At 50.6% G+C, this 21,776-nt stretch overlaps 1 protein-coding gene across 9 annotated transcripts in view; it reads left to right on the forward strand.

The window, feature by feature from the left end:
* Window positions 1-21,570, forward strand: part of Pax2 (paired box 2) — an 87,272-nt gene extending 65,702 nt beyond the window's left edge. For 5 of the 9 annotated variants that reach the window (XM_051146634.1, XM_051146638.1, XM_051146635.1 and 2 more), the window contains 5 exons: window positions 2,069-2,244; window positions 4,580-4,706; window positions 18,470-18,571; window positions 20,731-20,817; window positions 21,309-21,570. In XM_051146634.1, the coding sequence (XP_051002591.1) occupies window positions 2,069-2,244; window positions 4,580-4,706; window positions 18,470-18,571; window positions 20,731-20,817; window positions 21,309-21,430 (614 nt within the window). In that variant the 3' untranslated portion in view covers window positions 21,431-21,570. Of the gene's footprint in view, window positions 1-2,068; window positions 2,245-4,579; window positions 4,707-18,469; window positions 18,572-20,730; window positions 20,818-21,289 lie in introns of all 9 variants that reach the window. The other 4 variants (XM_051146636.1, XM_051146641.1, XM_051146637.1 and 1 more) reach the window with 1 other exon arrangement.
* The last annotated feature ends 206 nt before the right edge of the window (window positions 21,571-21,776 follow it).

A 21,776-nucleotide genomic window follows, 5' to 3' on the forward strand; every position in this document is an offset into this window, starting at 1 on the left:
TCCCCCAGAAGGTAGGAGCTCTGCAAGCAGAGACAGTTAGGCACAATGGGACATGCAGACAGTGACAGGCGGTGGAGGTCGGGAGATGCACATCCTGGAAGGGGGAGTGCTCATGGGAGAAAGAGGACATGGGCTCACATCTCTCATGTGTACATGCTCTTTTAAAAAGATTCTTACTGTCATTTGAACTCATCTAGACCCCCTTTTTTTTTTTTAAATCTGATGCTTATCACACACATATGTGCACAAAGAACACTCACACAAATGGGAAAATATACGGTATTCCAGTTTCCTACAGGGTCACCAATGAGTCCAGAATCATGCAGGAAAACAAAAACAAACAAACAAACAAACAAACAAAGCCAACAACAACAACAAAACCTACCAAGTCTTCCATCCACAGGAACATAGCAATGTCATCAAGGCTGCCTCTGCCTATCTCAGGCTGGTGTTAGCTGTCTATCTGTCTGTCTAGCCATCCCCCCACCCCCCCCCCCCCATCTCTTGTTCCTTGCCTCTTTGTGCGTGTCTCTCTCCATATTTTCTCTCTCTTCCTCTCCACCCCTACTCCCAGCACACACACTTTCTCTGCTCCCAAACAGTATGGTGGAGAGATGTGAGAGCCTTTTGGAAAGCAGTGCCGTTTGCTCCTTCTGGGAGGCCAGCGAGGGAGGATGGCTGTAGATTGAGATTAATCAATATGTAATCCTTTCTATGGTCTCCCAAATGATACTGTACGGTGTTACTGTAGATAATGCAATATTGATTATATCATATCATATAATCACCTATAAACTGATATATATAATGGTCCCAGAGGAACATCCTGGGGCCTAGAGCACAGGCTGGCCCCAGGCCCAAGGCTCCCTAGCTTGTTGTGGATTGAGGGAAGCCAAGGAATGGAAGGCTAGGCCCGGGGCTAGAGGGCCAGGAGATAGAGGTGCTGGGTGAGGGTTCAAAGAGTCTGTGGGACAGGGTCTTTGTCCTCAGAATAACCTAAAAGCTCCAAGTGACCAAACATCGGAAGGCAGGGACAGAAACAAGTAAGGTAATGAGTGGCCAAGGAGCTGCCTACTGGCCAAGGCAGGCTCTAGCGCTGACCAGTCCCTTTTCCATGGAGCAAGTCTCGATTCCCAGTGGAAATCTGATGGAAGAACCAGGTGTCCCAGGAGCTGGCTTCTACTGAGGCCTGAGCCAGAGCCCTCCAGGGGAGAAAGGTGGCCGGTCACAGCAGTCAGCCTGCTATCCGGAGCCTGCCCATATGGGTGCCCAAGCAGCAATATGACTCCTCTTTCCTCTCGCTCTGTCTCCAGCCCAGGCAAACCAAAGTACCCCAGCTTTGCTCTCGGGGAGGGGGCGTCCCTTCTCCTAGACAGTAGCTAATTACTTTATCCAGACTCTGTGTTATCCTTAGCCTCAGAGATTTGGTGATTTTTCAACCCTTGGAATCCGTGGAACTGAAATTTATCTGAACCCAGTTCAATTCTCCACAGTAATGCATGCCTAAGAACCCAGACACTCACCTAGTATGACTCAGGCTGGGGGATGGGGAAGCTTCTAGGAAAAGAAAGCCTTGGGGACAGCTTCATGGGACCTGCTGGCTCCGTTTCTGCCCAGTCTTTCCTGCCCACCCTGCTGTGACCTCCCTTCTTTTTCTCTTTCCCAGCTCTTTCAGGGCTCTGGCCTCCTCAGCCAGGCCCCTGAGGAATGGCCAGCTTCCTAGGTCTAGGTCTTTAGCTTGTGAACTGGAAGTAAGGGACCCTAGAGACACAGGGTCCCAGGGTCCCAGGGTCCCAGGGTCCCAGGGTCCCAGGGTCCCAGGGTCCCAGGGTCCCGGGGTCCCAGGGTCCCGGGGTCTCGGGGTCCCAGGGTCCCGGGGTCCCAGGGTCCCGGGGTCTCGGGGTCCCAGGGTCCCAGGGTCCCGGGGTCCCAGGGTCCCAGGGTCCCAGGGTCCCAGGGTCCCAGGGTCCCAGGGTTCAGAGACAAGTACCCAACCCTTTGCTCACTATATACTTCCTTATTTCTGCGGGTCTGGTGCTTATGACCTAAGTGTCTGTGTGTTCCCCAGATGTGTCTGAGGGCTCTGTCCCCAATGGAGACTCCCAGAGTGGTGTGGACAGTTTGCGGAAGCACCTGCGAGCTGATACCTTCACCCAGCAGCAGCTGGAAGCTTTGGACCGGGTCTTTGAGCGTCCTTCCTATCCCGATGTCTTCCAGGCATCAGAACACATCAAATCGGAGCAGGTGAGAGGAGAGCTTCCTGTTCACCAAGAACAGAAAGGAACCGGGCAGAGCAAGGCCCCTCTCCCACCAAACACCCAGCAATGTATATGTTCATACAGCTACCGTGTGTGCACTGTGTGACCATGACAGCACAGACAGACGTTAAGGCACAGTTAAGACAAATAATTTCAGTATATAGTCATTAAGGATGACAAGCTATGGGTAAAAGGATACATTGTATCACTATTCAGAGTTCTCAATCCCTTATGAAGGGTAGTGTGTCATCTCTCATTTCCCTAGCTCTGACATTCTGTGATCCTAGTGTGAGATAATCGGGAATATCCTCCTGCCATGACCCTTGCCCTGCCCCCACCAGGCCCTACAGAAAGTCCTGTGTCAGAAGGGAAAGCCACCTATGCCTCCCTCCTTCTCCCTGATGCATCCATCTAGTGTGAACCCAGGCCAGTTGACAGCTGTCTCAGGCACCCGCAATTCTCATGGACACAGAAGAGCACAGAGCATACAACATATGCTGAAGTACACACTACATCAGCACATGCTACAAACACCACATATACCACCCAGAAACATATCTCCGAAGACCTCACATTTCAGGGCTAGCAAGACGCCACCCAGCGCTGCAAGCCTGACAGCCTGAGTTCGGTCCCCAATGCCATATAAAGATGGGAGGAAAGAATGGACTCTACAGAGCTGTCCTCACTGTGTGCCACACTATGCCCTATTCCCACACAACAATATTTTTTTATTTTAAAAATTAAAGAAAGGCTTCTGGTTTCCCACTATTGTTCACCCGCTCTTTCCACGCTCACACAGTGCTCACTGCACAGCCCAGCAGTCCTGCAGAGCCCACGAATGTACATGCTTCCTTGGTCTGGTGGCTCCTGCACATGCCTTTATCCACACACCAGGGTAGCCCCCAACCAGTTTACACATATGGCCTAGGTCAGGCCTCCAACTGCAGCACAATACAGCCTGCTGTGCATACACTCACACTTTTACACACACACACACACACACACACACACACACACACACACACACACACACTGGCAAAACCCCTCAGGCTCCACACAGCACAGTTGCATTCTAAGACGCCAACAGCTCCCAGCCACTCGCCTTTCTCCCCGCCCGTCCTTTTATCCCATAAGCTGTTTGTCTTCATAAAACAAAAATCAAAAGTCTTTTTAAGGTGCCCTGAGCCATAAACCAACAAAGGAGGAGCTGGCCAAGGCGGGCGGCTCGGTGCACCCTCCCCAAGTCCCCGGCTGTATTACAATGAATAACCTTTATTTACTTTCATTAGACTATTAAACACCAGCACAGTCATTTTTCCCCCTGAAACTCGGAGCAGGGCCCATAAAGCAAATCCGAAGCCTAATTGAGTTCATTTTAATTTCTCTCCGATCACAGCGAATTACTCTGGTGATAAATCAGGGGGCAGCTTCACCCCCAGTAGAAGGCCTAATTTGCAGCTAATTACAAAACTGATTTCTACAGGAAGATCAATACGAGAAGGAATTGGAAATGACGAGGCAATCCCGTCCCGCCAAGGAGGGGAGGGGGTCCACTGGGGGGGCCAGGAAGCGGAAGGGAAAAAAACGGACCCGAAAGAGCAGAAAATCAGTTTTAATTTAACGTAATATTAATCAGACCAACTTTTCCTGCTTTGTGCGGGCTCCTGGTCTGCCCGGCTCCAGGGTCTGGCTTGGTGGTGGCTGCAATAAAAAGGCAATTACCCAAGTGTTTCGGGCAGGACACCCTTTCAGAGTCAATGGCTGGCCCCCTCCCACCCTTCTGCTGGCCATGTGGACTCTCCCCCTCCCCAATTTCATACCCCAGTGCACAGGCAGAGAGAGGGGGCCCATGGGGCTATCTTTGTTTGTTTTTTAAAAGGGGTGCCCATACCCCATCAGCCAACCCAGCGGTGCCAGGCTGGAGGTCCTACTAGGCCCTTCCCCCAACTAGCACCTCAGCCGTGTGTCAGGGACCATCTCTGCTCCCCAAGGCTCCTACTCAGAGGAACCTGAGCACCCCACACTTCTCAGCAAGGGGATCCCCACCGCAATACTCTCTCCTGGAGGTTCTTGGGCAAAAGATAATGAGGCTCAGGATGCTGGAAAGTCCACCCCCAGCATATGGACTGTACCTCCACTCGCCACTCTCACCAAACTCTCCTTCCCTACCCCGGAGCCCCTCCCCCATCTCCCAGCCCCACCCAGCCATCTCCTTCTACCCCATCTGGGAGGGCTCCGGGTCCTCCTCTCCATCTGCACACTGCATCTTTCTGTGTATACACATCAATAGAGAGCTGCCGCTTTTCTCTCTCTCCTCCCAGGGGAATGAATACTCTCTCCCAGCCCTGACCCCTGGGCTTGATGAAGTGAAGTCAAGTCTATCTGCATCCACCAACCCTGAGCTGGGCAGCAATGTGTCAGGCACGCAGACGTACCCCGTCGTGACCGGTAAGGGGGCTTCCGAGAGGGTAGGGACACTGCTTTCAGTGGGGTGCCTCAGTCTATGCCATCTGGGGCCCAGTGTGACAAGTGGGCCCCCTGCCATGGTATCTATAGAGTGAGAGGGAAAGAGAGAGGGAGTCTTCCCGAACAGATGTGCGTGGATGCAGGGGTGAGACACTGTGGTCCGGGTTCTGGCCTTCAGCCTGAAAAGGTGGGGGCGAGGGAGCCTGCTGCTGGATCTCTCTGGCCTTGCCTCCTTCTCTTTCTCCTCAGTTGTCCAGACTTCCCAGCCTCTGGTTAGGACATGTGCAAAAGACTGCCAAGGCAAAGAGGCCAGCTGGCTGAGGTTCCCGGTCTCTAGCCTTCACACCCCTCTGTCCCCAAGGGCACCAAGGGACCTGCTTTCCTCTCTCCAGGCAGCTTGGGTATCTGTGGCCTGGGACCTGAGAATGTGGCAACAGCCCTGTAGAGTGGAGCACGGTTCTTATTATAGCTTTTCATCTGAGAGGAAAGTTGGATCCCAAGGCCAGGGGAGAGGCACCCTGGCCAAGGCTTCCATGGATAAGAGCCGTGGAGGCAGCTGGAGTAGCCACGCAAAGGATGGCTAACAGATGATTGCTTCAGCATGTAGTACTTCAGATGCTGGCTTCGGAAGGTCCCGGGCACCATGGAAGGGTTTCCAGGCTAGGAGAGTGTTTTAGTAAGAAAGACACAGATTGGGTTGTTCTTCAAATTTTCCTATATTATTTGGAGGCACTAAAGCCAATGTGCCATTTGTACTTTGGGAGGCAGGGTGACTGAGAAGGGCCTTAGTGGGAACCGGGAGACACTGAGATATTGTTACCTGAGAGTTAGCTGAGGCCACCTGGGAACAGGACAGCGAGACTAGCCAAGCCTCACACCCAGCGGCAAAGACAGAGAGCGGGCATGGGCCCTGCTGTGGGACAGGACTCTGGCAGTGACTTGGTAACTTTGTGTGGCTAGGAGAGCACCTCAGGCTGAGGTGGGCTCAAAGGAACCACCCAACCTCCAGGGGGCTCCAGAGAGCACTACTTTTCCTGTGTTCTCCTGATGGTTTGGTACAGCCATGTCCAGCAAAAACAGAGTTGTAACATTTGGCTAGGAATCCAAAGACTAAGGAGTCTTTTAGGGAGTGATGTCCTTAGCGAGGCCAGCCGAGTCAGGACACAGCTTAGACCAGTGGTTCTCAACCTTTCTAATGCTGTGACCCTCCCTTTAATACAGTCCCTCATGGCGTGGTGACAGCCCCCCCCCCAACGATAAAATTACTTTTGTTGTAACTTCATAGCTATAAGTTTGCCAGTGTTATGAATTGTAATGTAACTATCTGATACGCAGGATAGCTGATGTGGGAGCCCTCCCCCAAAGGGGTTGCGACCCCTCAATTGAGAGCTGCTGTCTTAGATCAACAGGCCCTGGATATGAATTCTCCAAAGCTCAGTGTAGTTGCTCTCTGATCTTCCAACCCGCGTCAGGCCAACCTCCTAGCGCAGTGGCTACTTCTCAAAAGTGATGAAATAGTAAGGACTTCTCTCTGGAGTCAGTGCCACAGTCCAGAAGGCAGGAACTTCCTGGGGATGGACTTGTGCCTCTTCCAGGCAAGGACTCCTGCTGCAGGAGACACTGGGGGCTGATGTAGAAAAGTTCCTCCACCTTAAGCAGCCCCCCTCGTCTGCCCCCCCCCCATGGCCCTGGAACAGTCCCAGCTCAGCCTGGGAACATCTCCGGCTGATCCATCTGGATCCAAGTGTGAGAAAAGTTCATTTCAGACCCAGCTTGACATTCCCAGGTGGCAAGTTAGCACTAACATCTCAATCTGTATGCGACATTTCAATCAAGCGAAGAGTAACAAAAGCTGAACCATTAACATTCGGAGCTGTTCACCAGTGGTAATGACGGGGAAACTCGCTCAGAAACTGGAAATTACCAAAAAGAGAAAAGTGTGGGGAGGGGTGGGGGGGGGGCAGGTGGCGGGTGGGGGCAGGGAATGATTTCCCCCCCTCCCCCCCCCCCCCCGCACTTAGACCAAGATCCAATGTTTGGATTAATAGTGCTATTACTTGAGAAGGGGCTGCAGATTATGTTCATTCTTAAAATGTTTTTTGCTGGCAATTAAACGGCGGCAGCTATTGATCTTTGTTGATTTTATGTCCTCCTGATTTGCATAATCTATTAAAGATGAATGATTCATGATGTGTTTATTATGGGGACAAACAGAATTTGCTGAAGATACTGTCAAGGTGAGGAACGGGTATTGCCCAGAGACTTGGTGGGCCATTCTTGGGAACAGGTTTAGCATTCTGGCTTTGGGTAGATAGGCGATTGTAGCCTCGTGACTCGATAGGGAGCAAGAAGCAGGGTGACAAGGACAGGCAGAACAAGTGAACTTTGAGTCCTTCGAGGGGGGCGTTGGCATCTGTGGGAACTGGGCTCCGTGCAGGTTGCGGGAGGTGAGAGAGCCTTGGTGTGTTTGCAGAAATTCCTCTCAAAGACCCCACCCCACAGGATCTCACTCTGTAACCCAGGCTGTCCTCCAACTCACAACAACCCAACTCCTGGGTGCTTCGATTAAGAAGGGTGATTGTAGCCTCTCGGGATCTGCAAGGCCATGCTTTTACAGCCTTGGATGTGCCAAGGCTCTCCACAAGTCCTCGGGTACCCAGCCTGCTCTCCTCCCTAGGAGGCAAATCGTAAGGAAGGGGTCTTAAGGAAGCTGGCTGGGAAGGCCTCGGGCCGACCTGAGAAGCCAATCCTTATTGATATTCCTGCCGCCTCCTGGCACCAGAGGTTGATTTCAAACTTCACCAGCCACTTGATACAGCTGTTCCACAAGGTCAGGACTGAGAGGAGACAGGAGCCTGGACTATTGTGTGGCGGGGAGAGTAGGAGCCAGTGGGCCAGGACACAGCTAATCACATCGCAGGCAAGGCTGGCTGCGGAGGCCTAGGACTCAGCCGGATAGCCTCCCCACCCATCTTCCTGCAGGGAACCAAGGCAAGACACGGATTCTCAGGGTAGGGTTTGGAAGTTCTGCCGAGATTTTAATTTCACTGCATCACAACTCAGCAAGCTGCCAAGTCAAGCTGGTTATTTAAATTTATCACCCACTCTCCCCTCCACTGCTGGGTTGCTCCAGCTCGGCTGCCTCTCTTTGCTCCAGCCCACTGCTCTAGGCTGCCGGTCTGGAACAGAGCCGACTCTCAACTAAGTGATAAGGAAAATGGGACCCGCTAGATGGGAGACGAGGCCAGGGGCACTCTGGCCTCTGGCTTCCTTAGGGTGGTCAATTAGAGCTATCTTTAACTGCCCCTCTTCTCTTCAGAAAAGCCCACAGGGGAATAGCCCTTAACCCTTATGTATTCCACAGACCTTCTGGTCTGGGACTCTACAGAGAGGCTTCTGCTCCAGCCACATGCTGAAGTTTCCTGTCAGAAGCAACAGGAGCCCTTTTCCCCCCACGGCTTCCTCTCCGGCCTTGGCCCAGGCTGCAGCAACATGAGAGCCTGCAGAGACCCTGAAACTGACGTTAATCTGAGATGGCACTGAAGGAAGTCCATGCTCGTGTGCCTCCAGAGTAGCTGCATAGAGCGGGCTTCACTGGCCTCTAGTGGGCATCACTACGGAGCACCAGGAGAGCCTTGTGCAAAGGCAGCTTTCACCCTCGGTGTGGCCAGAGGCATGGCATTGCCACTCAGGAAACAAGGGCCTGAGCTTGACACAACACAGCTAGGTAAAATACAACGGCAGGGCAGTTAATGCACAGCCCCAGCTCGCTCTGGAGCCAGTAGGAGTCAGAGCAGGGTGTGAGACCCTGTGGGTTTCATACCAAGGTAAAACCCTAGTGCAGGAATGCTGAGGCACCCACACAGGGTGTGTCATCTTGGACCCAAGAGAAATAGAGACAATACTGTCCAGGAACTGGAGAGCCCCGGGCTCTGTGACCCAGGGAGATAAAGGAGGGGGGCACATGTCACCACGAGAAACGGAGCCATGAAAGCCCACATGTAGACCTAAGTCCGAGTTCATATCATAAGAGTCGCAGGACTCTTAACATCCAACCCAGAACTTACACAGTGTTTTGTGTAGGGCAGTGGTTCACTCTGGTGCCAGCAGGAGTGATGTGAAACATTCTCTGTAAAGATATCTCACGATCCAAGATGCAAAGGACTCCCATTGAGAGAAACAAACAAAAACCATTGACGATGAGCTCACCATGAAAAAATTTCCACACTTCACACGACTATGAGGCATCACGAGGGAAGTTAGCAGGGGGACAGTTAACACCCCTATCTAGCTCTCATGGAATCTCCCAAGTGAAGATGAACAGGGAAAGGATCCAAAAGAAAGACTAGTTTCTATTTTAGCCCAGATCTGGACCTAGGAGCCCTTCCCCCCAATGCTAAGCCAATTGTCAGATAACAGAGACCCCGAAGGTCAGTGAATAAAAGGGAAGAGCGGGTGAGCTTCTTTCTTGCCTATCCAAATTCAGAGTCTTCTCAGTAGAGAAGCTTGCTTTTATTTTGGATAATAATGAACGTGAGAGATTTCAAGCCCAGGACAGGCTCTCCTCCCTTGTATGTGCCTGGGTATGCTGCAAGAAAAGCTTTGAGGAAGCTATGACTCAGGCCCAGGAATGATCTGGGGGGAAGGGGGGGACTACCCAAGAGGGGAGTACCCACGTCAGGCAGAGGAGGGAGAAACTGTCAACTCTGAACAGAAGTGGGAAGGTTGGAGAGGCCAGGTTCAGAGCTAAAAAAAAAAAAGGGAGGTGGGGGATGGGAGAAGGGTTGACCCCAGAGCCCTGGGAGCCAGGGGAAGCAATGCTGGTACAAACTCAAATGTAGCTCAGCAACTTGCACAGATTGCTCACATCTCCAATGGACAGCAAAGTGAACCTTTGGCAGATAGTGGTATGGACCCTGGGAAACCTCCTTCCCCTCCTCAAAGAGTCCTGAGCACCTCCAGGGACCTCCCCTTTCCTGTAGTTAACAATCCCCTTCCAATGGAAGCGCATTTCCCCCATAAAATAAACACATAACCCTTGGCCAGCCCCTTAGGGGTAGGAGAAGGCAGTAAAAGCTCAGAAATGTTTCTGAAGGAGGCTGGGAGTCTCCTGCTCTTGTCTGTTGGCTCAAGGCCCCTGATTAGCTGGAGGAATTCAGGGCGCAGACATCAGAGTTTCCCTTCAACCTTGAAAAAAAGAGGGTGAGCTGGGCGTGGTGGCGCACTTCTTTAATCCTAGCACTCGGGAGGCAGAGGCAGGCGGATCACTGTGAGTTCGAGGCCAGCCTGGTCTACAAAGGGAGTCCAGGACAGCCAAGGCTACACAGAGAGACCCTGTCTCGAAAAGCCAAAAAAATAAAAAAGAAAAGAAAAAAAAAAAAGAAAAAAAGAGGGTGAGGACAACTTCAGACTAAGGTAAGTCACAGAGCCAGTTCCTGTGACCACCAAGCCAAGCCAGAGGTGTCTCCTCTCCTCCACACCTCTGTTTAGCCTGAGAAGGACCAAGGCAGAGAGGTGAGGCCTCCTTGAGCTATCTCTGAGGCTTCTAGTTACATCCCTAAGGACCAGAGCCCCAGACCTCACTGTGATTTAATTATGGAAGCATTTCCATAGCAATGAGACATTGACAGATATGCGGGTGCCCTGGGCCAGCAGCTTAGGGAGGCATCCGATGGGACTCTTCCTTTTTTTTATCCAGTGTACCGTTAGAGGGGGAGGATGTTAAAAAGAAGAGCCGGTAACCCACCTGGGCTGAGAGGCAGGCCGGCTTAGAGTAGAACCGAGGCTGAACCTTTGTAACACAAACCCTTGTCTGTTCCTGCTAGCCATGCCAGGAACGATGGGCTAGCCTCCCCAGGAGTGGGGCCACACAGGAAGTCAGAGGGAAGATGACAAGGGTCTGGGGAAATCTTAGCGAGTGCTTTCTGTGGCCTTCTAAGCCGAGCCCAAATTTGGTCCATATCATAGGAGTTTTTAGCACTTCCTTTTATCTCTTCTATCCATGAAACAAAGCCAAGATGCTAGCTAGGCCTGTCAAAGGAACCATGCTTTTCCCTCGTCATGTGCTCTCTCTATCTCATTTATCAGTAAGGGAGACAGGCCCATCGGAATGTGGATCAAGACATTTCCACAAATCTATGGTCTTTATTTTAAGTGCATACAGTACCCAACTCAGGCTAAGGAGAGATGCCTGGGCAAACACCCTGTTTTCACAATGAGGGAGGTAGGAAGAGCCTTTTCATGGTGCTACCAGATATTACTTAGAGATGCTTAGGATAGCCCAAAGGGGGGGCCCCTCAACACTTAGCTTGTTTACTCTGCTCTTTGGCACTTCCGAAGAAGAGATTGCCTAAGGAGAATGCTGCTTGACACAGCATTTCCCAAATGACCAGAATTCTTGAAAAGTGGAGCTCTAAGGAATGCCATAGGTACGGCTCAGAAATGTCTCCGTGGCCTTAAAACCACCAAGGCAAGACTTGAAACCTGTTTCTCAAAGAACCAGCTCTCTACAAGGTGACAGACAGGAAGACCCTCCTTAGCCGTCGCCTCAGGACAGATAAACCAATGCTTCTTTAACCCCTAGCTTTGCAGCTTTGCGAGGCAGCATCATCACTATTGTCACTTCTGAGAGGGCTTTGCTGCCTTCAGTTTGGAATCCTCTGCTCTCCTCCCCAGTGGCAACTGGGCTGTGAGACAGAGGAGGAAATCCAGTGCTGGCTCCAAGAGCAGGCTAATGCTCCCGCAGCTTAAGCGGCCCCGGGTTTTCCTTGGGATTAGGGTTTCACTTACACGGAGCGCCTGAAAAACGCTGCGCTTTCAGAAGGATTAGAGCTGACAACTCAGCGCTCTCGGAGAACAAAATAAAGCCAGAGAGAGGACCTAGGAGACCCAGAGTATCAAGAGACTGTGCAAACAGGCTTACCCCCTGCCCACCCAACATGTGGCCCAATCTCCAGAACCTACTGGGCTCTGCTCTTCATTTGTAGTCAGAGAAAACAGCACTGAGAAACAAACTGAGAAAAGGAACTGTAGTTTTCTCTTCCCGGGCCCTCAGTTTCTACCTCTGTAAATGAGCCAAGTTTCCTTCCCGCTCCTTAAAAGAGCGATTCTCACCAGCGCTCCTTAGCTTTCTCTCAGGTTGAGGCTGCAGTACCATCCATGGCCTTCGACTTAGAGGAAATGCCTTCCTATGGGCCCCTGTGCTGCAGTGCACAGCCCTTAAAGGGCCTTGTGTGAAGGGAGAAGGCGGAAATAGCCTGGCTGTATCAAGATGTTTGTGGTCAAGGGTCAGACCTCACTGAGCCAATACAGAGCTAGAATCTCTGCCCAGGACACCCTGGGACAAAGGTCCAGCTGTCAGTGGACAGGCACTCATCTGGAACAGCCACCCTGAGCTGTGAGCACAGCCCCCTCTGCTGGAGCCTAGGGCTGAGTGACAGTGGCCCAGGTGTTGTCCTCCCACAGGCACCTGTGTTCTAGAAGGCAAATCTTGGGAGAATCTGGGAATCTGAGATATAAAAACCAAAATGAAATGTATAGAACACTATTTTCCTCTCTTGAAAGTATCGTTTAAAATTCAAAGACCAATGTTTTAATGTATTACATATAGCTTATAAGTGCCAGGATAAAATACATTTAGGCAGCAATTAAAAAGTCGGTGACTGTGTTCTTATATGCATTTTAAGTGTTTGTGCCAGATGTAAGCACAGACCACTAGCTAGCCTTGAAGACCTCATTTTCGTTACCTTATGAGAGGCAGACAAACTTGAGGATAGGATAGTAAAACAAGAGTTATGTTTTCTGGCCTTAGGGTCCTCCACAGTGTCAAATGGATAGCAAAAAAAAAATGCTCATTTTCAGAGAAAGATGCCAAGAAAAAGCATCTCTAAACTCTTTGGCTATAAGTTCTGCTGTATAAATCTGTGTCTAATAAGCCTAGTTGCCAAAGCCATCACTAGCAGCAATTTCTGCTTCCTGAAGGCTTCCCTCTTACTATTCCCTTGGTTTTCTGAATGCTGACATTGGCCTGGACTTGAGATAAATCTAATGATGCTTTACATTTTGCTGTCTCTTATACAGTTTAATTAATGTTATTTGAGTAGTTGTAAACAGAACAGTTTGTTATACAAAAAAAAAAAAAAAAACACAGGTTTCCTTGTTTGTTTTATAAGCATAGCTTATTCATTTTCGAATCATAAAAACTTTCGAGAATACGATTTTTAAAATGTACCTTCTACTCAGAAAAGAGGTGTGTATAATAGCACTTATGCATAGCTTTCTATGGGTCCCGTGAAATATATTTGTGGTGCCTTATCAAATCAATGATTCCCAATCTAAAATCCCCCACTGCACAAAAAGTGAGGCAAGCTGAAAAACACAGAAATGGATAGTTTTAAGCCAGCTGTGGTGGCTTATACCTTTGATCCCAGCGCTAGGGAGGTAAAAACAGGTGGATCTCTGAGTTAGAAGCCAGCCTGGTCTACAGAGTTCCAGGCCAGCCAGGGCTACACAGAGAAACCCTGTCTCAAACCAAACAAAAATCAACAAAATTTTAAAAAGAAAAAGAAACAGCTAGTCCAAGATGTTCTCTTATAAAGCAGATTAAGTTAGCATGACTCCAAATAACTGTTTTTAGGCCTGTCATATTTGGGAATATTATCCCAGTATCAGTTCCCTGGTCTATCCGCTCTGCAGTCCAGGTTCCTCTGTCAATTAGCTGTGAAATTCTGACTGTAATCTTTAGTTCCTCTGTTTCAGTTTCTCACCTGAAAAATCAGGAATTAAAAATAGGTCAACTGATAGAGTTGACAAAAGAATTGAAGGAGCTAACACACCTAAGTACTGACAGCAATGCCTTACATACCACAGTTGTTTGGTGAATTCTAGAGAGACCAGGAGCAAAGAGATTGCTGACCCAACACCCGACAATGTGGCATGCATGATCTGATGACTTAAAATTTCCGATTTCTTTGCAAAGTCTGGCACTTTGCTTCTGTCCATACTTGGAAGACAGGCTGCACTTAAAATTCTCCCAAACAGTTGATTTGCTCTGGCCCATTTGCTAAGGAATGCCTGACGAAAGTGCACCACTGCCTGATTCAGACAGAGCGACTGCTGCAAAAATTGGCTCTGGAGTCTTCAGGGACTCCTGCAGTTGAACTGCAAAGACATCCTCATCAAGTGCAGTGCGTCTAACACTTCTGGGTCCTTTAAGATTCTCCACTACTCCTGTTTCTCAGAGATGCTTTTGTGTTAGAACACTCTCCAAGGAGACGAAGACTCCACCCCATAGAGTTTTACTACAGACCTTCCATGCACTTGCTCATTCCTTGTGTCCCTTTTTTTTTTTTTTTTTCCCTCCCTGCCTCATCTTAACAGTAATGTGGTGGTATGAGGTTTTGCTTGTTGAAAAACTTCCTTTCCTTTTCGCTGGCTCTTTTCGGGGAGTATCTGGGTCCGTGTTGCCATTAAAGGCAGTGTGGCATGGACACCGCTTCTAATGTTGGTGCTATCATTTCCTGGCCGCGTAGTCACAGGAGAGTCATTATGTCTCTGTGTCTCCATTGTTTTACCTTTAAAACAAGGGTATGGTCATCCAGAAGACTCATCTTTCAAAGCTTCCTAACCTCAGAAGGCAAGTAGGCAGCATGAAATGCTCACTCTTTCATAGCAACGTTGAGTTTTTATCCACTTTGATTGCTGGTGCCATTTTTATGTTACTGGCATTGTCAGTGAGCAAAGCAAATGTTTTACTGCTTCCTGTCTTCCACGGCATGGCACATATTTTATAACTGGTGTGCTCTGCTGTGAAGCGGCTTTTCTCCTGTTTCTGGGATTCTGCTGGTTTGTGTCAAGGAGACAGCTGTGCCATCTTCCAGGGTCGCCCCACCCCCATCTGCCCATCTCTCTGTAGTGTTGCAGCACCCGGTGCTCTGTCAATTCTTCCATTTCCCATTGATATTCTCCCACTAGAGGAGGCTTGCTCAAAGAATGCTGCTGGGCAAGTGGTATGACAGTGTTGGTAATTTGAAAACTTCCTGCATCATATGCTTTCCATTATTGACAATGACGTTCCGGGAGAATATATGGCTCTAGCAAGACTTTGGTCAATTTTCCCCTGCTTTTCAGGTGTCAGCTGGGTACTAATGAAGTCATTGCGCTTGCTTTGTATGCAGTGACTTGTTGACTCAGAGGTCCTGAACAGGTACCTCTTTGTGGTGACATTGTTACGGAGCAAAGCACAGAGGTATGACACAAACTAGGAATTTTGAATGCTTTTTCCTCATCGTGGGCTTCTTCTCCCACATTTTCAGAATTGCTATCTGCAGATACAGATTTTTTTTTTAATAGAATTTGGAAATATGCCTTCCAATCAACTGTTCAGAGAGTGGCTCTCAGCAGGCAAAGCCTCCTACCAGCTGAAAGTTGAACATGCCACTTTGCAGGCAAGATAGCTGTGGGGATAAACTTTGCAAGAGGGGGCTGCCCCTAAGTTAGGTGGAGACAGCTTCTGAACCACCTTTGTCTCTCCTGCACATAGCAGGGCTTTTTGTGAATACCTTCCATGATGGGAATTTGTGTTTAACTAGTTACAAGAATGACGGCAGTGAAGATCAAGTCAAAATACATTCGTTTTATTTGTTATTAATAAAGAGGCATGGTATCCAGCATGAAAAAAGAAAAGGGAGATCAGAGATAGGGAACAAAGCAGGGGAGAGCTGTCCTCTGCTCCCTGTATGCTTTGTAAGTGTTATGATCACGGGGCCTGGAGGAATTGAGTTCTATGTCTCTCTAGCTTCAAAACCTCCATATCCCCCATAATCCTCCTCTCTCCTAGGTCGTCTTTGACCAATAAATGCCAAAGTATTCATTTCTCTCTAGAAACTGATAGGTATTTTCTCTCCCTGTGTACTTCAGGTCCTCTCCACTGAGAGATGGTCAGGAGATGTGTACAGTTTTTTATTGGCGGTAGAAGTCAATACAAGAAAACACAAAAGGAACACAAGCAAGTTGTGATGGCACACATCTGTACTCATGAGTCTGAGGCGGGGGGAGGGGGGATCACAGTTCTGAGGCAAGCCTGGGCTAGCTGTAAGACTGTCTCAAGACAAAACAAAGTTGAACAAACAAGAAGCAAATGCATATTCATTTCCTGCCTAGGATTCAGAACTGACCTCCCCTCTGTTAGTTGTTCTCTGTCTAGCAGGTTTCAGGAAATGTTAGGTATTAGCTGCTCTCAACAGGTATAGAAGAAACTCGCTCTGCTGCATGGTAAAGCGGAGTCACAAGGGATGAATCTCTCACTGAAAAAAAATCTCTGTGTGTAAAAATTCCACTGTTGTTTCTATTTATTTTTTCAATTTTTTTTGAACTTTTATTTTTATGTATATGGGTGATTTGCCTGCATGTGTGTCTGCACACCACATGCCTGGGACCCAAAAAGGACAGAAGAGGGTATCAGAACCCTTGTGACTAGAGTTAAAGATCATCGTGAGTTGTCATGTGGCTGCTGGAATCAAACCTGTGTCTTTTGGGAGAACAGCCAGTGCTCTTAACCACGGAGCCATCTCTCCAGCCCCATTTCAATGGATTTTTAAGGAAAAAGATTTGAGCCCATTTGGTCCTGGTTTTGATTCTCTGTAGTAGAATCAACACATATGATACAATTAGCCATTATAATCCATCAGGAATAGGCTGTGAATGCAAGGGGGTGGATTGTAAGAATTGATCAACAAGTAATTATTGAGAGACGACTGTGTTCTCAGCTATGCGGGACAGATCAGAACGTAGGCCCTGCCCTTGAGTGAGCTACGGTCAGTTTGCAAATGAAAACCTTGGCACGAAGCAATAGATAATGTATTTTGCAATATAATATGAAATAGTCAATCATGGGACACAGATGTCATGGAAACTTGAAAGAAACTTCCTTGGTGAGTAGAAGGATGAGAATGTTGAGGCTTGAACTGGAAGAAAACTATGAGTAAGAAAGAAGGAAAGGTCACCTCAAAGCACAGTCATTTTACATCACGAGATGAAAACAAACCTAACCAGAAGTGAGAATCAGAGCCAAGGGGGGGGGTGTGTGTGTGAGTACCTGGGAGGTTGGAGTATCTGGAGAGTTTCCATTCAAACTGTAGCCACCAGGGAATCAACAGCAGTGTTTACAAGGAAGTGGCACGGTGAAAGCAATGTTTCAGAAGGGCTAGCAGCCACAGTTTAGGTTGATAAGGGAGAAGAACATGGAGGCGGGAATACAAGCCAAGAAAAGCCACTGAAGCAAGCCAAAGGCAGGTACTTGGGAGTCGAACTAGAAAATTGACAGAGGAAATAGAAACGGAAAGAAGAGAAATGGCTGCGGAGAATTGACTGCATGTCAGAAAGGGTCAGGGAGAAGGCTGTGTCTGGGGCTCAGCGTTCTAGGTGTGTCTTCAAAAGGGCCGGGAAACTGATGGAGGAGAAGGTGGATCTGATTTTATTCCTATTGAGCTTGAGGTGACAGTGGGTCAGCTAGCGAGGATGTTCAGGAGGTGGCCAGAAATGGAACAGCCTGAGCTGTAGCCCTGTATTCTTAGAGGAAGATGACTCTCTCAGAAGTGTCGATAGGGATGAGAAAACACATTGGGCCTGAGGGATGAAGTAGGTGATGTCGTCAGGTGGACATGGGAGAAGAAAGATGCTATGGAATAGTCATGGAAAAGTCCATGGACCAGGACCAGGACCCAACTAAGAAAAAGAAAGTGAACTAGGGGAGGTGTACATAGTACTGTGACTTCCTCCAGCCACACCTTGCCTTCTCAGGGTCGGACAGAGGCATGAGGAGCAGAGTGACACTATGGGGGGGTGTGAGGAAGACAAGGGGGATCTGCGGCAGATACATGGGCCCCAGAAAACGATAGGCTCTAGTGTATGGGTGTTGTGGGGGGAGGAGATAGGAAAGAATAAATACTGTCCACAAAGACTGGAATATGCTAGGGGTTGTCCCCTTTGCAGAAACAGATGCACAGACTAGGAAGGGAAGCCAGTCACATGCAGCTATGTTGTCTCTGGGAGGAAGTATCTCTCTAATATTAGTCCATTTTGCTGCTCCTGGCAAGGAGAAGCCCATCTCCTACTCTCTAGGCTCTAGGGAATAGAGGCTTCCAGCAAGGCTGCTCATAGGGGGAGCTTGATCTGATACGCATGTCCTCAAAGTTCCCAATTCACTTTGGAGATGGTTTTCTATCATTGAAATGATACGATCACAGCAAAACGGCCGCCCCATTTAGTCCCCTGTCCTCCAGACCTGCCAAGCCCAGCATCTACAGCACCATTTAGAATAGAGAACCCTCCCTTGTAGAGGTGCTAGTGGGGTGTCTCCAAAGCCTGAAGGAAAGATAGCTGTGAGGGAAGAGGAGAGGTAGGCAGGATGATAGAGGCCCACTAGAGCAATCACAGCTGACTATGGAGAAAGTAAAACCAGGCCACCTCCGCCCATCACCGTCTGCATTGGGAATCGCAGAGACACAAAGGCAGACACACATGTATGCACACATACATAACGAGTGACATAAACGAGAGGCACACACACAGACATTTGGACCCATTTTCAGGCACTGGGTGGGGGGCACAGTTGCACAGATGCACCTCTCCTTCAGATGCACGGCTCCTTCCTCTCTGAGACTGTCCTCTCCCTAGAGCGTCCAGGTGTGAGCTGAGGCAGGCCCCTCTCTTCCAGGCCTCACCCCTTCCCCTTTGTGTTTTTCCAGGTCGTGATATGGCGAGCACCACTCTACCTGGTTACCCCCCTCACGTGCCCCCTACTGGCCAGGGAAGCTACCCTACCTCCACCCTGGCAGGAATGGTGCCTGGTAGGTGACAGCGCTGTAGACTATCATCTGTGGGGAGGATAGGGTAACTAAATTGTGGGTGAGCTACCAAATGGCCTACAGTCTGAGGCCAGGGGTGGGAAGAGAACCAGCAAACCATTGTCATGCAAAACATTGTCCTTCTATCCCTCTTTCTTTTTAGAGGCCACAGTTGGCATTTTAGAAGCAATGCAAGGAGGAAGCTTACAGAAATGCTCTCTTGTGAACACAGCTTTAGGTTATGACCCCTCCTCAGCACCCACCTATCCAAGCTCATGCCCAACCCAGCTCTAGCTGACACTGCTTGGAAGAGCCTGCCCTGGTTACCATGGAAACTTGGAACCAAGGACCATTTCAGGGGCATGGCAGTCATTCAGACAAAGCCACACTGGTCCACACCAAAGCAGAGGAGGAAACCACTGTGGAAAATCAACCCCAGTCTAGAGAGAGAAGGAGGCTAGTCTCAAAGTGGAGTGGAGGACCGGAGGGAACCAGAGAGACCTTAGCTTCAGAGAGACATAAGCTGGAATACCTCTCCTCTTCAGAGGATGCGGGCCCTCTGTGCTATTCTGGGACTCTAGTGCAGCCTTTAGCTGAGAGGCACTGGACTTGGCTTTGGAGTTAAGAAGGTAGAGGGTGTACTTAGGGCCTGGTGGCTATTTCAGCCCTTCACCCCAAATGCGAGCGGCTTAAGATCAAAGAGAGTTGAAGTTCCTATCTGCAGAAACACCAAAACCTCTTGTCTTAAACTGGCCAAGACTCTCCCAGCCTGCAACCCGCTGCCTCCTGAGCCCCTTTGTAGGACTCAAGTGTTTCTCAAGTTCAGCTCTCACTGGTCAGGGGAGAAGGATGGGTAGGAAGGGGGATTGGCCTCAGCCATCATGGAACTGCCCTGAGGAAGCAGAGATGGGGTTGAGAAACTGGGGGTTCCACTGCAGTCAGAGAATGGGAGTTGAGTGGAGTTGGAGATGTAGGTGAGGGGGTTCCTGCTCAGACTCGGGAGAAGGCAAGGAGTCTTTGGAGGATGATCCTAGCAGTGAGCAGGTAGAGGCTGGAGGAGGTCTTAGAGAGGTGGGGGTGAGGAAAGAGTGGGGGAGGTGGGGGTGGGGAGCCCACAGGGAGGTGGGGATGTGGGGAGCCGCAGAGAGCTCATGGTGGCAAGGGGGGAGTCGTTAAACAGAATCTAGTGCTGATGAGGAAATTACACTTGTTTCATTAGCGATGGGGAAGGAGATAGCTCAGTTCCTCTTGGTCACAGTTGAGCTCAGAAGCTCATTATCCTGCTGCACGCATGCTTTCCCTCCTCGTCAATAAACAGGCTTTCCAGTGGCTGCATCCTTCACCCCCACCCAGCTCCTTCTTGGAGTGGGGCCCCTTCTCCTCTACTTAACCCGCGGTTAGGGATCACTGTAAACAGTTTGGGGTCATCACACAGGAGAAAGGGCGAGGGGGAAACCCATAGGCCTGGCCTTTCTCCTCCGGGAAGGAGGGAGGCAGCTGCGGAAGGCTCCCAACCCATCCTGCCCTCCACTACTCACTGCTGGGGGGGGGGGGGGGGGGGGGAGCCCCCTGCGGGCAGTCCACTGAATTCCTGCAGTTCCCTTCCCCAGTTGCTATAGCCCCAGTACTAAACCTCGGGAGGGAAAAGTGGGAGGAGGTATTTCCCAGGAGCACTCCATCACTACCACCTGCCTAGCTTTGGCACAGCGCTGAGATGCCATTCCTAAGACTTTCTGGGACAAAGTGTCCCAAGAGCCTTCCTTCACCACCTTCCCCCCGCCCCTTTCGTGCTGTGGAGTTCCTATAAAGCAAGTGTCCACTGTAAGCACCCACTTACGTGGGAACAGCCAGACCAAGGCTAAATCCTTCCTGGGTGGCCAGCAGTGCTTCTGAGGGTACCCCAGGCACAAACCTGCCCACAGAACCCTCCGTACCTAGCTGTGCAGGGGCACGCCTACTTCTTGCCTATGGTGGCCTGTCCCCACTCAGAGAGCGGAAAGCGTGGACTGCGCCCCCACCCCACGCCCCCGCCCCGCGACCTGCCCCACCAGGAGCCCTTGCCCTGCTTGCAACATCTGAGACTGGAACTAGTGGGGACAGGGCAAAAGAGGCCAACTGGGCACGCTGAGCGCCTCTAATTCCAGTTCCCCGCCCTCCCACAGGGAGCGAGTTCTCAGGCAACCCCTACAGCCATCCCCAGTACACCGCCTACAACGAGGCTTGGAGATTCAGCAACCCCGCCTTACTAAGTGAGTACGCCACCTGGCTGGCGGGCGGCTCAGCGGGTCGTCTGCCCGGCCCGCCAGAATCGGGCGCTCAGGCTGTTTCGGGACACAGACCCCACTCTGGACCACCCCAACTCTGGGTACCCGGATGGGTCAGGGAGACAGACTCATTAGACCAGCGCTGGGACCTGGGGATCCTTCCAGGTCGCCCGTGCCTCCTGCCTCTCCGGTCCCCTGCCTCTCAGTCGTAGGAAAGCTCTTGGCCACAGTGGCCGTCGGACCCTTCGGCGGGTCTGCAGCTGGGTGTCACCTGTCCTGTCCTCTCCCGCCCTGTGAATGCGCAGCACTCTTGAGTATCTAGCCTCAGGGCCAAGTCACAGTCCTCCAGTCCTGATCCCGCTGGACCCGGGGAGGGCTTTTCTTTGCTTTTCTTTCCTTTTTTGTTCTCCTGTTTGTCCTCTCACCCAGCCCATTCTTCTCCTGTGTTAACTTCCAGGTTCCCCTTATTATTATAGTGCCGCCCCCCGGGGCTCCGCCCCTGCCGCTGCTGCCGCTGCCTATGACCGCCACTAGTTACCGCGGGGACCACATCAAGCTTCAGGCAGACAGCTTCGGCCTCCACATCGTCCCCGTCTGACCGCCCACCCCAGAGGGAGGCAGGACCGAAGCGACGCGCTGCCTCTCGGCCACCGTCCCAGTTCCACCCCCACCTCGAGACACACACCCCCTCCCTCAGCCCATCTCTTCACCCGGTCGATGCTGGACAGGACGGGTGGAGGCGCGTCCAGCCGGCCCGCCGCTCCTCCCCGCCTGCCTGGACCAGGCACCGCCCGCCCGGAAGCCCGCCCGCCACTAGCCCGAGCGCGCCGGACACGTTTCTGTGACACACAATCAGCGTGGCCCACCCGGGGGCAGCCCGCTTCGTACGTCCAGGCGCCAGGAGGCTTCGCTGGAGAAGCTGAGCAAGGGAAACTAAGGAAAGG

This window comes from Acomys russatus, chromosome 5 (genome assembly GCF_903995435.1).
Source record: "Acomys russatus chromosome 5, mAcoRus1.1, whole genome shotgun sequence".
Lineage (NCBI taxonomy): Eukaryota > Metazoa > Chordata > Mammalia > Rodentia > Muridae > Acomys > Acomys russatus.